We start from the raw sequence: 14167 nt of genomic DNA on the forward strand, positions 1-14167 counted from the left end.
CCCCTGCACTTGGAACAGCGTTTGACACACAGTGGGTGCTTAGAAACCACATGGATGGAGTACAGTCTCGGGAGTCAGAAGGACCTGGGTTCTAATCCCACCTCCACCACTTGTCTGCTGTGTGATCTTAGGCAAGTCACTCTGCTTCTCTGTACCTCAGTTGCCTCATCCGTAAAACGGGGATTAAGGCTATGAGCATCATGTAATAATAATAATGATAATAGCAAAGTTCGTTTTTGTTAAGCACTTACTAGGTGCAGAGCACTGTTCTAAGCACTGGGGGGAGATACAGCGTCATCGGGCTGTCCCACGTGAGGCTCACAGTCTTCATCCCCATTTTACAGATGAGGTAACTGAGGCACAGAGAAGTTAAGTTAATCCCCACAATCACACAGCTGACAAGTGGCAGTGTGGGGATTCGAACCCAAGACCTCGGACTCCCAAGCCCGGGCTCTTTCCACTGAGCCACACGGTAGGACAGGGACGGCGTCCATCCCAGGGCATAGTACAGTGCCTGGCACATAGTAAGCACTTAGCGAACACCAGAATTAAAAATACAATTATCTGCAGCATGAGAAGCCCCGTGGGCTAATAATAATTATGGCATTTAAGTGCTTACTCCGTCCTAGGCACTGTTCTAAGCCCTGAGCATTATTCTAAACAAGGATAAAGAGCGTAGACCTTTGAGTCAGAAGGACCTGAGTTCTAATCTCACTCTGCCAGTTTGCTGCGTGACTGATTTTTCCTGCCCTCTTATTTAAGCACCTGCTCAATCACTCATAGCACAGTCCTGGGGGGCAGAATCAGGGGTATTTATTGAGCGCTTAAGGTATGCGGAGGACTGTTCTAAGCCCTTGGGAGAGTACGATACACACGTCGGTGGGCCCACAACAAGCTTAGAGTCTAGAGAAGACCCGGGTTCTAATCTCAAGACGACCACTCGCCTGCATTTGGGCCTCAAGTTTCCTCCCCTGTAAAACGGGGCTGAAATACCCGTTTTTCCTCCCTCTTAGACCGGGAGCCCCACGTGGAAGAGGGGCTGGGTCTCACTGTATTTAATACCGTGCTTGATAATCAATCCATCAGTGCTATTTACTGATCACTTCGTGTAGAGCAGTGTACTAGACGCTTGGGAGAATACACTGGCAAAATTGGGAGTCGTGTTCCCTGCCCACGAGGAGTTTAGACTAAAGGGGGAGACAGGCATTAATACGAATTTATAGATACGCACACAAGTGCTGTGGGGAGGAGGGTGGGGGGAATCCCGAAGGGTAGGGAAGCAGCTCTTAGTGCGATGGCTGGCACATAGTAAGCGCTTAACGAATTCCACAATCATGACTCTTAGTGGTTAGGGCGTGGGCCTGAGAGTCAGCAGGACCTGGGTTCTAATCCCAGCTCTGCCGCTCGTCAGCTGTGCGACCTTGGGCAAGATACTTCACTAGGCCTCGGTTCCCTCATCTCTTAAAGTGGAGAATAAGTCTGTGAGCCCACGTGGGATAAGGACTGCGTCCGACCCCATTTGCTTGTTCCCACCCCAGCGCTTAGTACGGTCCCTGGCGCGTAATAAGTGCCCTAACCGATGCCGTTAAAAATAAAAAAAAACTATCCAGGGTCCTTTCCCACCCACCCCAGCCTCTTTTAGGGGAGGGTCAGCGGGCGACTCTCGGGAGGTTCCTGCCACTGTCGTCCAGCCCGGGGCTGACTCGCAACCCTTTAGCCGCCACCGTGCCCGGTCAGCCTCAGTGCCACCCCCAGGGCCCCAGCAGCCGGGCGATGGCCGCTCCTCGGCCGGCTGGGCTCCCGCCCCGCCGCCCGCTCGTCCTGGCACCCCAGGGAAGGCCTGTGGAGGAGGAGCGTTGCTGGACAGGGCGGTGACCGAGGCCGGGAGGGTGGACGTTTCCCACCCTCGCAGAGGGAGGCTGGGGCTGGTCCCCGAGAGCCTCACGGGTGGCTCCTGACGCTCATTAAAACCCAGATGCTCCTGATTAACTTGGGAGGGAGGGGCCAGGCGGGGAGAGGCAGCGTACCGGGAGCCCCAGGCACGTAGGTACTATGTTTATTTTCCAAACAGTTGTATTGAAATGTGCCGGGAGCACAAGGCAGCACAAAAGGTATGAACAAGGGTGGGAAGGAAAAACAAAAAAAACCCAAAAATCACATGTACAATAATTTCTTTAAAAAGTGGAAGTGGAGATGGTGACTCCTCCCCTCCCCGCCCCCCTCCAGACTCAAAGGGTTCCATTATGGTGAAGCTTCTACTAAACTAGCGTTAAAAAAAAGGGATACAAGAACTTCTGCAAAAATGGCCAAAAGAAAAGGAAAAGGGCCTTCCTGCTGGCAACCCGGGTCCGGGCAGCCCATTACGAGGCGTGCTGGGCGGTGGAGAAACACAGCTTCAGCGTGTACGGGTACGGCCCATCTGAGAGGGAGACAAGGGAGAGTTCGTTAGCAAAGGGCAGGGCGGGAGAAGACCTCCCTCCGGTGCCCCCCCCCGCCGGGGAATGCCGGGGACCGGGCTGGGAGAGGTTCGACACGCCGGGGCGGGAAGACCGGGCGGGAAGACCGGGCGGAAAGAGGCTCCCGACAAGCCCCGACCCGCGGGGGGTGGGGCGGCGGCCCACGGAGCCCCTCCCACGGGCCCTGGACTTGGGCGTCCGGCGAGATCCATCGCGACCACTGACGACTCCTCGAGAGTCGCGCCAAGATCACGACGGGTGACCACCCGGCCGTTCCCGGGACGCCACTCGTGCCCCGCTGGCTCTGACTCCCCTTGCCCAGGCCGGATGGGGCCCCCGGACGAGAAGGGGGTGGCGGAGGACGAAGGGGCCTGGCCTCAGGGGGCAATCTGGGAAAGTCTCCACCGCCCCCGCCCCCATCTCCGGCCAGACAGATCTCGAGGCTGGCCACCTCGGGCCGGGGTCTGAGCTGACCCCCCCCCCGGAAGCCCGCCCCAGCCCAGCTCCGGCGTGAAGTGAGACACCTACTCGGGTTTTTCATCTGGTAATGGTTCAGGAAGCCCAGAGTCTCCAGGGCGTCGCTCTTGGACTCCCACTCCAGCAGGCCCGAGGAGCTCCGTTCACCTGGAAGAAACACAAAGGGGGAGGTGGGGAGGGTCGGCAGATGAGCCGCCGGGGAAGCAGCCGGTTGGCGGTAGCCCCGGGTGCCAGACGGGAGGGGAGGGCTTCTGCGGCCAGCGTTGACCCCGAGCCTAAGGAGACAAATGACCAGCCCGACCCCCCGACCCCACGGAGTACTCAGGGGGAGGAACGCTGAGGAGCCCCGGGACCCCTTGGGGACGCCCCCCGAAGCTACTCACTTTTCCCCGAAAACACCTTCACCGACGCCGGCCTCTTCACCCCCAGTTCATCGCAGATCTACAAGAGAAGCCAAGCAGCGGTTGAGGACCAGAGCCGTTTGGGGGGGGGGCGGGCGGGGAAGGCCTCCCCGAAGCCGGTTGAGGCAGGGGGCCGGGCAGAACTGGGGGTGCAGGGAGGAGGCTCTGGGAGAAGCGGGCCCAGGGCCTCCCGGCTCTCAAGGCCTCCCTTCCTTAATGGTCACCCCTCTCTCCCCCCAAACCCCTTAAGGGCCCTGGTCCGGGCCGGACCCCGCCCGCACAAAAGCTCTCACAGGAGCCCCAGGGGACCCGCCGCCCACTCACCTCGAAGAAGTTGTCCTCCGTCACCTCCAGCGGAGCATTGAAGAAGTGGAGCACGTTGCTCGGGTGTTGGATCCGGTTCTTGGCCGCCTGCTCCGGAGTCGAGAACCTATTGTTCCGAGAGCCGCTGAAGTCCTTGTAGCTGCACGAGCCGTCCTCCAGGCCGTAGGACTGGCCGGGCATGATGGCCTGTTGCTTGGAAACGCTGCGGGAGGGCGACAGGGCGGGCCCCCCCGTCAGCCCCGGGAGCCACTGGGGGAGGAGTCTGTCACGCCCTCGGCCCCAGAGCCACCGAGGTGCCCGGGAGGACGACGGAGGGGTGGGAGGGAACGGGCGCCGCCGCCCCGCTGCCCTCTTCCCTCCGCCCACCGAGTCGATCCGACCGGGGCCCCTCCGTCTCTGGGCACTCGGCAGGGTTAAAAGCGGACGCTCGGCGAGTCGCCCGCCCCGCCGCGGCGTTCGGGCCCCGGGAGGGGAAGGTTGGGAGCGCGGGGTGAGAGGGAAAGACCTACCACACGTTCAGCTTCTGCCCGAACATGAAGTTGTTGTTGAGGTGAGTGATGGCTCGGTCCACGGCGTAGCCATCGGCCATTTCTACCATGGCCGCCCCCGGCTTGCTCTTCATAAATTTCACCTGGGAGGAAGGATGGGGGGGCCCCGCCTGGTCAGCAGGCTCCCCGGGCGCCGCCCCTCCGCAGATCCGATTCCTGCCACTCCACGCCCGGCCTCCCGCTCCCAACCATCTTCCAATATCCCTCGGCCAACACGGCCCGCCTGGGGTCCTTTCCCAGAGTGTTCCCTGGTGCTATTCTCCCCCTTCCAAGGGCTCGGCGTGCACAAAAACCTCGGGATGACTACAACGACCGTGGAGGGGCTGGGGGCACCGAGCGGGAACGCTTCCTGTGGCCTAGTGGTCAGAGTAACTTCCGGATTTCTCTGTGCCGTTTCCCCTGCTTTTAAAACGGGAATTCGAGGCCTCACCTCTCCCCCCGGCATACTGGGAGCCTCTGATCTGATCATACCGTACCTACCCCAGTGTTTGGCACGGTGCTCGGCCCACAGCGTATCCTGAACAAATGCCACCACATTTGTTAGGCTTAGAAAAAGGTTCTCCAGGCCGCCGTGACCCACGAACCAGTCTTTCCTTGCCACGCTTCCCGCCCACCCGTCCGTCCGAACGGGCCCGCTGAAGCCCCCGGAGAGTCGGAGGCGGTTTTCTGACGGGAGCCAAGCCGCCGGGGCGGGGCTCTGCCCGAGCTCCCCACCGATCATCCCTCCCGCCGGCCGGCCGCCGCGGCTGGGGCCCCGAGCCCGACTCACCTTCTCCACGTTGCCGTAGAGGCAGAAGACGTTGAAGACCCGGTCACAGTTCATCTTGGACTGGTCCAGGCCGTACACCATGAGCACGGGGCTGTCGGCGTGGGGGCCGTACTCGGGAGGTGGGGGAGGGGGCGGGGGGTGGCCATATTGAGGGCCATAGCGGCTCGGTCCCCTGCGGTGCCCCCCCACGGGCGGGCCCATCCTTCTCCCTTCGTAGTGAGGCGGGGGGGGGCCATAGCCCTCATCGTGGTAATGGCTGTGGTACCCACCGTGAGGCCCTCCTGGGGGGTGGGAAGGAAAGAGAGGGGGCACGGGTGAGAATCGGCCTGGCGGACGACGGGCGGGGTTGCACGAGCCACGGGAGTCCACGGAGGGGAACCCCCGGCCCTCACCATATTCCGCCGGGTGGTCTCCCAGGAGAGGAGGCTGCCTCTGCCGTTTGTTTGGGTTGCTGCCGGGGTCGCCTGCAGAGAGACAGAGGAGAGGGAGGGTTTCAGCGCAGGGTCAGGAAGGGCTCTTTCTCCCACACCCTTCCCTCCGCACGAGGGGACGCTAACCCCTACGCCCTCCCCACCGCCAGCCCTCAACTGCTTCCGCCCGAGGCGACCCGGGGCTCTGAGCTCCCGCCCCACGGTGCTCGGATAGGAGCTGGAGGGTGCTAAGCCAAGCCCCGGCCTTGCCTCGCTATCCTACCCCTAGCCGGGGCGGCTCTCCTGGCGCTCCCTCGATCCCCTCTCTATCTGGAAATCCGCTCTGGGCGGCCAGCCCGTCCCCGCGGCTCCCTGACCGCCCTTCTCCCCTCCCTAGTGGTCATGGGGCTGGACTGGACTCTCGGCTGGCCTTAGTGATTTGAAACAACCCAACGACCCCCACGCAACCCCCTGGTTGGCATGCACCCGTGAGCGGAGAGGCGCTCCCATTCCTAAACTCCGTGCGTGGCAGAGGGGTCTGCCCCAGCACCACGGCGGAGGACCGTCCAAGAGGCGGCGGCCCAGCTGGCCACCTGGTGTCCCCCAGTAAGGGACCAAACCAGCCGATAAAAGACAGGGCGGTGAGGGTCAAAGAGAAAGAGAAGACAGAGGAGAGGGGGACACAGAGAGGAAAGAGAAAGGAAACAGGACAGAAAGGGGGAGAGAGGAAAGAGGAGAGAAAGAGGGAAGGAGGAAAGGGGGGAGAAGAAGAGGAAAGAGAGGAGAGGAAAGAGGGAAGAGTGGAAAGAGTGGAGAAAGAGTGGAAAGAGGAGAGAAAAAGAGAAAAAACGGGAGAGAGAAAGGTTGGGAGAAAGAGAGGAAGGAGGGGAGAAAGTTGAGAGGAGAGGAGAGAGAGATACAGGAATGGGAGAGAGAGCAAAGAGGGGAGAGAGAGTTAAGAAGAGAAAGGAGATGGGCGAAAGATGCGACAGGAATGAGGAAAAAGACAGATGGGGGAAGGGAGATGGGATAGAGAGGAAGGTTAAGAAAAAGAGCGGTAAAGAGAGAGAAGGGGGCGTGTGGAAAGAGGACAAGCCTCTCAAGGAGCTCCCCACCCATACTGACTGACACCTCGGCAGCACTGCCTTCGCGAACCGGGGCAGCGGGCCGCCAGGACCCACCGCCCCCTCCGCCATCCCCCCGAACCCCACGGCCACCAACGACCACCCACCCCAGCAGAGGGAACGGGGGCAGGGGGGGAGATGGGGGTCAAGTAAGAGTCTGACACACAGGCAGGGCCGCAGGCCAACAGCGGGAAGGCGTGGAGACGAGGATCCGATGGGGTGCGAGGCGGCGGCCTCCGCAGAACCGTACGATCGTGCCTTCCCGCCAGCTGCGCCTCGGGCCCGGTTTATTATTCCAACAGTCAGTCGTTACAGAGATCGGAAAAGGGCTACTTACAGCAGTATTAGAGTACAATGTCCATTTTGTCACACAAAAACAGATCTGTATTTTCTCTTACCATTGGACGCTTCAACAGTGAGTTAGCACAGTTCTGAAAGATGGCGTCCCATCAAACATACACTGCGACCCTGCATCACACGGTTTTACAGTCATAAATACAATTCAAGTTACCCGGCGGCGACAAATTTTTTTTTTCAATCATTTTTTTTTTTAAAAAGGGAAAAAAAAATTATAAAAATAAAAAAAATGGAAATTCTTTCTTTTACAGGAAAAAAAACAAAAAAAACAAAGGGCTCCCAGATGTTCTGTCCTCGTGGATAGTAAGAGGTGTATAAGTGGACAAGTGTTCCTCCGTGTCTGCGGCTCCTGAACATCTGTAGCTCTCTCCGTGTGCTGTGCCTCGCCTCCTGTTGTTGTTGTGGTGATGGTGATGGGAGTGTGCGTTCGGCCGGGCCCCCCGAAACCCCACCAGCGGGGGTCTGGGGAGGGAGGGGGGGCCCGCACGCTCAGCTGCTTTTTTGGTTTTTCTCTCTCTCTGGCCTTTTTTGGTTTTTTTTTTGCTTTTGTTTTTTGTTTTTTTGGTCTCCAGTTGGTGCGTATATGTCGGCAGCCGGTGACCGCAAGCCAAAAAGCGAACTCAAAAGAGGGAAGGGGGAGAAGAAACAAATAAAAAAAAAATAATTTAAAAAAAGCCCTCCCCGGATCGGGAGGGGGGGAGGGAAAAAAAAAAAAATCAAAGGAACACAGGAAAAAAAAATCATAAAAGGAAAAAGGAAAAAAAAAAATGGCGAGGAATGGAGAGAGGAGAGGATCCTAGAGTCTTGGAGGGCCACTGGAATCTACTTCGGTCTAGCAAGCGTTTCTCCATTAAGGGCGGCGTGGGGCTTGTCACCGGTAACAAAATCTCTGTTCTGTGTTTCCTAGTTCTGTGTACAGTCTTGGGTTCAAACTGTTTGCCTTTTTTTTTTTTTTAATGAAAAAAAAAAAATAAAAAAATGAGGATACAAAGAAGTGTCTGGTGCCATGGAACGTCTCTTTCTCTCTCTCTGTGCTCGGTAGCTGTTTTCCTGGATCGCGGGCGGTGTGGTGGTGTTCTGTTCTCGATGTAGTGAGCTCAAGTCTGCGGCTGTTGCGGGTACGTGAAGGATGGAGGCTGCGTGTGTTCTCCGAGAAGGGCTAGTGCTTGTCTACTCTGTGTGTTGGTAGGCGTGTGCGGGGGGCTGAGGGTCGGCCCGCCGGGCCACCCCCGCTGCCGTGACGGACCCCCTCGCGGGCTGGGCCGTCTCCGCTCAGAGCTGGGAGACGCCAGGCTGGCTCGTCACCTCTCCCTCTCTCTCTCTGTCTCTCTTTCTCTGTCTCTCTTTCTCTGTCTCTCCCCCGGCCTCGGGTCAGGAAAAGCCAAGATGCATCAATAAGAATGCACAGAGCCCCTGCCGCCGGCCCGTCTTCTATTTATGTGCCTTGGAGAAGAGGTCTGGGGGGGGTTGTTTTCGTGTCTCTGTTGTTAGCGGTCATGTAATGCCATGGCTCGTGCTGGTTCGTGAGCGGCTCGGGGGTCTTTCCCGCCTCTTGGAGCCGGAGGACGGTCCGCCCCGGGACGCTCGGCAGGGACCCCGCCGGCCCCGTCTGAAGCCCCCGCCCCCCTCCCGCCCCGTCCCGCCCGGACGCCGATCGAGGGGGGAGGTCCCCTCGCGATCCGGGTGCGGTTCCTCCGCCACCCGCCCCGCCTGCGCCACCGATGGCCGACGGGGAGCCCCCGGCCCGGTCCACGTCCCTCGCTAACGGCGAGACCCCGGGAGCCGGGCGTCCCTCTGTGCCGACGCCGCCCCTCTAAAAGGCCCAGACCCAGCTGCCCGGGCGCCGGCGGCTCCCTCCTTCCAACCCTCCCTTCCTCCCACCCCCGCTTAAGAGGCAAGGGCTACTTCCCGCTCACGAGGAGGGGCCTGGAGGCCAGGCCGAGCCCTCGAGGGGCGGCCTCGTCCGAGACCTCAGGAGCCGGGGGGCCGGGGGGCCCGCCCCCTGGGAGGGCACCGGTGGCGATGGGAGGGGGGGGTCGGGGGCGAGGGGGAACCACCGGCAGATCGGATCTTGGGACAGGCGGGACGGGAGCGGGCTGGTCGGCTCGGATCCCGAGCGGCCCGCTACGGGGCCCCCTCCCCGGTGGAGGTGGCCTCCACCTGCGTGTCCCCCGAGCGCGAGCGGCCACCGCCCCCGAGTCCCCGGGAGCTGAGATGGGAGGCTCCCGCTCTCCGATGCCCAATTTGGCCCAGACACCCCCACCCCACCCCGCGGCATCACATAACGACGAGCCGGGATCGGAGGTGCGCTACACGGACACGGGCCGCGCGGGGTGGGGGGCCGGCGCAAAGAGACAAGGCGGGCGGAGGCGTTACCTTGGCCGCTGAGGTTGGGGTTCGTGTAGTCCCAGGTGTCCTGATCGTTCTTGAACACGTTCAGGCGGGTGGGCTGTCGGACAAACACCCTCCCGTCACCTTGGCAAAGGGCGGAGCTCTTGGGGCCACCTGGCCGCTCCCGTTCCCGCCCCTCCTAGTCCTTCTGGCCACTGCCAGGCCCCCCTCCGTGCCCGGGGCAACGCCGCTCACCTTGGCATATTCGATCTTCAGGGTGCAACAGCCAGAATAGATATCGGCCCCGTTCAGGGAGGCCTTCGCCCTCTGTGCGCTCTGCACAGAGTCAAATGTGGACGCTAACGGTTAAGGAGGGTCTTGGGAGACCGATGCTCGTCCTGATGGGTCCCCGCGACCCGGAGGGGAGCGCAAAACACTACCGGATCGGCCGGGCCGAGGGCACGGGGTGGGCACAGTACCAGGAATGAAGGCAAGGAGAAGGAAGGACGGTCCACTTCCCGGGACCTTATGTGGAGCCCGGGGAAGGAAAGCCGTCTTTCCGCCGCAGAGTACCCTGGGGTTACCCTTGGTGGCCACCCCGGGGAGGTGGAGGGGGGGGGGGTCACTTTTGCCTCCCAGCAGCAGGAATCCCGCAGCTACCCCTAGGGTGCTGCCCGGCCCACCATGCGGCCCGAGTGCCCACACTCCCAGGGGCCAAACACTTGGCCCATCACGGGACGGCAAAATGAAAAGCCGGGGCCCGCAGACTGGCGGCAGAGGAGCTCCGAACCCCTCGATGCACAAGTCTCCCTAGCCAGGTCTTCCAGATTCACAGTTTGGACACCGTTTGGACACCGGAGTAGCTCTGAGCTCTCGGTGGACAACCATCACTAGATCTCCAGGGTCCTCCGCCCCCTCCCTCTCGGCGACTACCCCACCCTCCTGGCCCCACGGTGGCAGGCAGGCAGCCCGCCTGCCTTCTAGGCTGGGAAGGATATTCGACCATGGCCTGGACGCCGTTCTTTCTGAAGATGACAATCCTCTGGACGGGACCACAGGGGTTGCAGATTGTGTAGAGGACATCCTGGAAATTGTGTACAGGACAACACGGGTCGTGGTGGAGCACCCCCAGGCCGGCTCTCACTCCCCAAGGCTGACGACACGTCCCCCGGGGCCAGGACCTCCCTGTTGCCAATGCCTACTACCGCTTCCACCTTATAGCCCTTTTCCCAGGAGCCAGAGAGCTGGGGGAAGGGGACAGAGCCCAGGTCCAACGACTATCCAAAAGGGCCTGCCAAAGCCGACCACCCACCAGGTAAAACATCGAGGAGGAAAAGAAAAACACAAATATCTTCCCGGGTCTGAGCCTGCTAGGAAGCAACTGGGCCTTTGACCCTCCCCTCTCAACCTCCTTCACCCCCACCCTGACACTCTTTGCTTCTTGACTGATTACAAGATCGTGCGCTTGTTCTTGCCTCTCTAGCGTTCCCTGGGTGAGTTTTCTCCCCGCACTTGAGGCGGTGAGCTCTCGGCGGGCAGGGAATCCCGGGAATCTCTTCCCGGTGCTTTTGAACGTGGTGGGCCCTTACCGGGTGACCCTGTGACCACTGGAAGGGCAGTGGGGCTTAGCGGAAAGCACCTGGGACTGGATCCGGGAGACCCGGGGTCCGCTGCCCACCCTGGCCCTGGCCCGCTGGGCGACCTTGGGCAAGCTCCTTAGTCCCTCTGAGCCTCAAATGCAAAAACGGGGCGATCAAACTACATCGTGAGCCCCGCGAGAGACGAGGGTGGTATCCCACCCGATCCTCTGGTCTCTAGCCCACTGCCTGGCACCGGCTAAATGCCGTAACCGCCGCAGCGGGGGGCGTCGCTAGGCCCGGGGGGGGGGGGGGATTTCTGGAAGCCGCCCTCACCGTGGTGATGGAATAGATGGGATTCAAGATGGTGAACAGCAGGACGCTGTTGACGCTTCTGGAATCGTCGGTGTCCCCGGGCCGCGAGATCTTCTGACTGGTGGAGTAGTTGACAAAGGCCGGGTGGCCGGCGATGTAGATCTGATTATCGGCTGCGTAGTTGACCGCGTTGCAGGCCCCGAGGATGTCCTCAAACTCCACCAGCGCCTGTCTCTTTTTGGGCATGACCACCACGTAGCTGGCGCAGAGAACACCCGGCGTGAGCTCTCTCTCGCGGGACGCCGGGGCTCCCCCCGACGTGAGAGGGAAATCCGAGGGAGCGGAAGCCCCGGGGAAGCCCAGACGGTAACCCCCCGTCCGCCGCCGGCATCGGGGGAGATCCGCGGGACCCTCGGGAGGGCGGGGGCGGAAAGCCGCCGGCTCCCGGCGGGATCGACGCGCTCCGGTCGCCGGCCGTACCTGATGGGCCCGAACTCCTGCAAGGCTTCCACCAGATCGGCTTCCACCACCCCGTCGATCAACCCCCTTATGTGCACCACTGGAGAGGCGGGGGTCTTGTGAGGATCGTCGTAGTTCTCCTAGGGGACGGAGAAGGATCCCACGTCAGCGGGGCGCCCCGGTGCCTTTCGGGGTCCGGGAAGACCGACGAGGGAGGAAGCTCGAGCGGCCCACCGCTCCCCTCCCGGTAGGGCTCCCCTTCGCAGAGGGGCCGGGGTGCCGACTCGACCCTTCCAGGGACGTGGAAGGCAGAAGGGCGCAGCACACGTCAGCGGGGAAAGATGCTGGGCTCCCCCTCACTCGGGGGAGACGGAAGCCGCCCGACAGAGCGGGCGGCTTCCGCCCAGCGTCCTCCGCGTCGGGCTTTGGCGTCCTGCCCTCTCCAGGCCGCCAACCCGGAGGGCGTTCCTGCCAACACTCAGTGGAAAGGGCACGGGCTTGGGAGTCAGAAGTAATGAGTTCGAACCCCAGCTCTGCCACTTGTCAGCTGTGTGACTGGGGGCAAGTCACTTCACTGGGCCTCAGTTCCCTCATCTGTAAAATGGGGATTAACTGTGAGCCTTATGTGGGACAACCTGATTACCCCGTATCTACCCCAGCGCTTAGAACGGTGCTCGGCACGCAGTAAGCGCTTAACAAATACCAACATTATTAACACCCCGCCCGTTGGACCGTTTTTAAAACGGCCCCCCTCCAAAGGACACCGCCCTAACGGGTGGAGCGTCAGAGCCCCCGGGGACGCCGCCGCGACGGGCGGCCGCAGGCTAATGGCTTTTGCTCCCCCCCCCGTTGGCTTCATTTGGCTCCAGACGGCGGAAGGGAGGCCCCGTCCGACCGAACGCCGGACGGGGGACGCGCCGTCCCTCCGAGGGGGGAAACGCCACGAGGCCCCCGGGGGCCGACCGCGGCCTCCGGGTCGGGGGGGGGGGCTTCGAGGTGTTGGGAGCTGGCCAGGGCGGGGCCGCGGGTCCTTCGGGGAGCCAACTCGCAGGGCCTGGGGCAGCGGCTCCGAACGGGCTCCCCAGGATCCCCGACCTTGTCAGGAGGGGGACAAGATGGGCTCCCGTCCCAGCCCGCCAACGGGCCTCGTCCTCTGGCCCGGGCTCACGTTGGAGGGGGCGAGGCGGGGGCGGGGGTTGTCCCCCGCCTCTGTGGCGATGCGTGAGGGGGGCTGTGGGGGAGGACGGGCCCTAATGGAGGGAGGGAGGAGGCCGCCCTCGCCTGAGGAGGCGCCATGGGGGGGGGGGGGAGGGGCGGCGCCGCCTCGCGCACGTCCCTCAGGCTTCCCGCGCGCCGCAACGGCCACCCACGCGCCCGCCCCAGAGCGCCTGCGCGCGCCCCTCTCGCTCCCCCCCCCTCCCCCCCGCGCAGGCGCCCTGGGGCTCCCGCAGCGCCGGCCTCCCCTGCCCCTCCCCCCGCTCTCCAACGTCGGTCCTGACGCTCCCCGCCATCGCCGCCCCGCCGCACGAGGCTCCCCAGCGCGCAGCCCTCTTCCCCCGTCCGTGCCCCCGGCATGTCGTCCTTCCCGGCCTCCGGGCCTCACCCCGCCGCCTCCTCCGGCCGCCCCGGCTCCTCCTCCTCCCCCGCCGTGCTGCTCCCCCGCGTTATCCGTCTTCAGCCGCTTCGGGGCCCGGCCGCCCTCGCCGCCGCCGCCGTAGTAGCGCCCGCCGCCGCCGCCTCCCGCTGCCGCCATCTTCACCATCGCTCCCGCCCGGCGCTGCTGGTCCTCCAGCTGCTGCCTCTGCTCCTGCCGCCGCCGCCGCTTCTCCGCCCGGGGCGGCAGCCTCCGCGACATGGCGGTCGAAACCCGCCTCCCCCCGCCTCTCATTGGGGGAGGAACCCGCCCGTCATTCGCCGCCTGCTTCCGATAGGGGGAGCCACCGGGCCTTTCCGGGCTCCGCTCCGCCCCCTGCCGGCCTCTGCCCTCCCTCTAGGGGCGGTGCGGGTTGGCAGTCGGGGGCTCGACGGGGGGAGGCGCTGTCGCTCAGCGGCCAGCCCCGCCCCCTTCCAACAAGCTCGACCCCGATTGGGCGGCTCCGCCCCCCTCTCTCCGCTCCCATTGGCCGAGAGGCCCTTCCGTCGGCCGCTCGGCCTTCCCCATTGGCTCGCCCGCCTCCCCGCTCGCTCCCGACCATCTTCCTCGAGGCCAGCGCGGCGCGACATGGCGCCCTTGGTCCCGCCCCCTCCGCGCCGCCCCATTGGCTGCCGCGGACGCCCGTCGGCCGCAGCCTCGATGGCGATTGGCTCCCGCGCCAACGACACCCCGGCTGGGCACGTGGGATGGGCACCGTCCGGAGCGCCCCCCCCCCCCCCCCAACGGCACCCCAATTGGACGCCTCGCCGACCGGCCTTCGGCTACTGCTTGGACTCCCCCCCAAAGGGAACCCAACTCTCCGTCTTTTCTGCGTCTTCGTCCGCGAGGAGCGGCCTCCAACCGCCAGGGGAGGGGGATTTTGTTTTTCTTAATTTTTTTTAAGTGGGATGAGGTGAAAAAATTTAAAAAAAAAACCACCTTCAAAATTTAAAAGATGGGATGGAGGGGAACTAAGGGAGCGTGGC

The 14167-nt window shown here is 62.8% G+C and overlaps 1 protein-coding gene across 3 annotated transcripts; it reads right to left on the reverse strand.

Annotated features, from left to right (window-relative positions):
* Positions 1 to 2039: 2039 nt before the first annotated feature.
* Positions 2040 to 13422, reverse strand: HNRNPL (heterogeneous nuclear ribonucleoprotein L). 3 transcript variants are annotated; one of them, XM_029064788.2, is made up of 13 exons: positions 13152 to 13418; positions 11570 to 11688; positions 11111 to 11348; positions 10196 to 10281; positions 9453 to 9549; positions 9243 to 9315; positions 5368 to 5439; positions 4976 to 5256; positions 4168 to 4289; positions 3659 to 3860; positions 3317 to 3374; positions 2985 to 3080; positions 2040 to 2419 (listed from the first exon to the last, which is right to left on the reverse strand). In XM_029064788.2, exons 1-13 carry the CDS (start codon positions 13401 to 13403, stop codon positions 2361 to 2363), a joined length of 1755 nt encoding a protein of 584 aa, XP_028920621.1. In that variant the 5' UTR covers positions 13404 to 13418; the 3' UTR covers positions 2040 to 2360. The 3 variants fall into 3 exon arrangements, with proteins under 3 accessions (XP_028920621.1, XP_028920622.1, XP_028920620.1); XM_029064789.2 differs by lacking the exon at positions 13152 to 13418 and adding an exon at positions 12644 to 12725; XM_029064787.2 differs by having other exon boundaries at positions 4976 to 5439; positions 13152 to 13422.
* Between the last annotated feature and the right edge of the window lie 745 nt (positions 13423 to 14167).

The sequence above is a fragment of the Ornithorhynchus anatinus genome, chromosome 5 (genome assembly GCF_004115215.2).
Source record: "Ornithorhynchus anatinus isolate Pmale09 chromosome 5, mOrnAna1.pri.v4, whole genome shotgun sequence".
NCBI lineage: Eukaryota > Metazoa > Chordata > Mammalia > Monotremata > Ornithorhynchidae > Ornithorhynchus > Ornithorhynchus anatinus.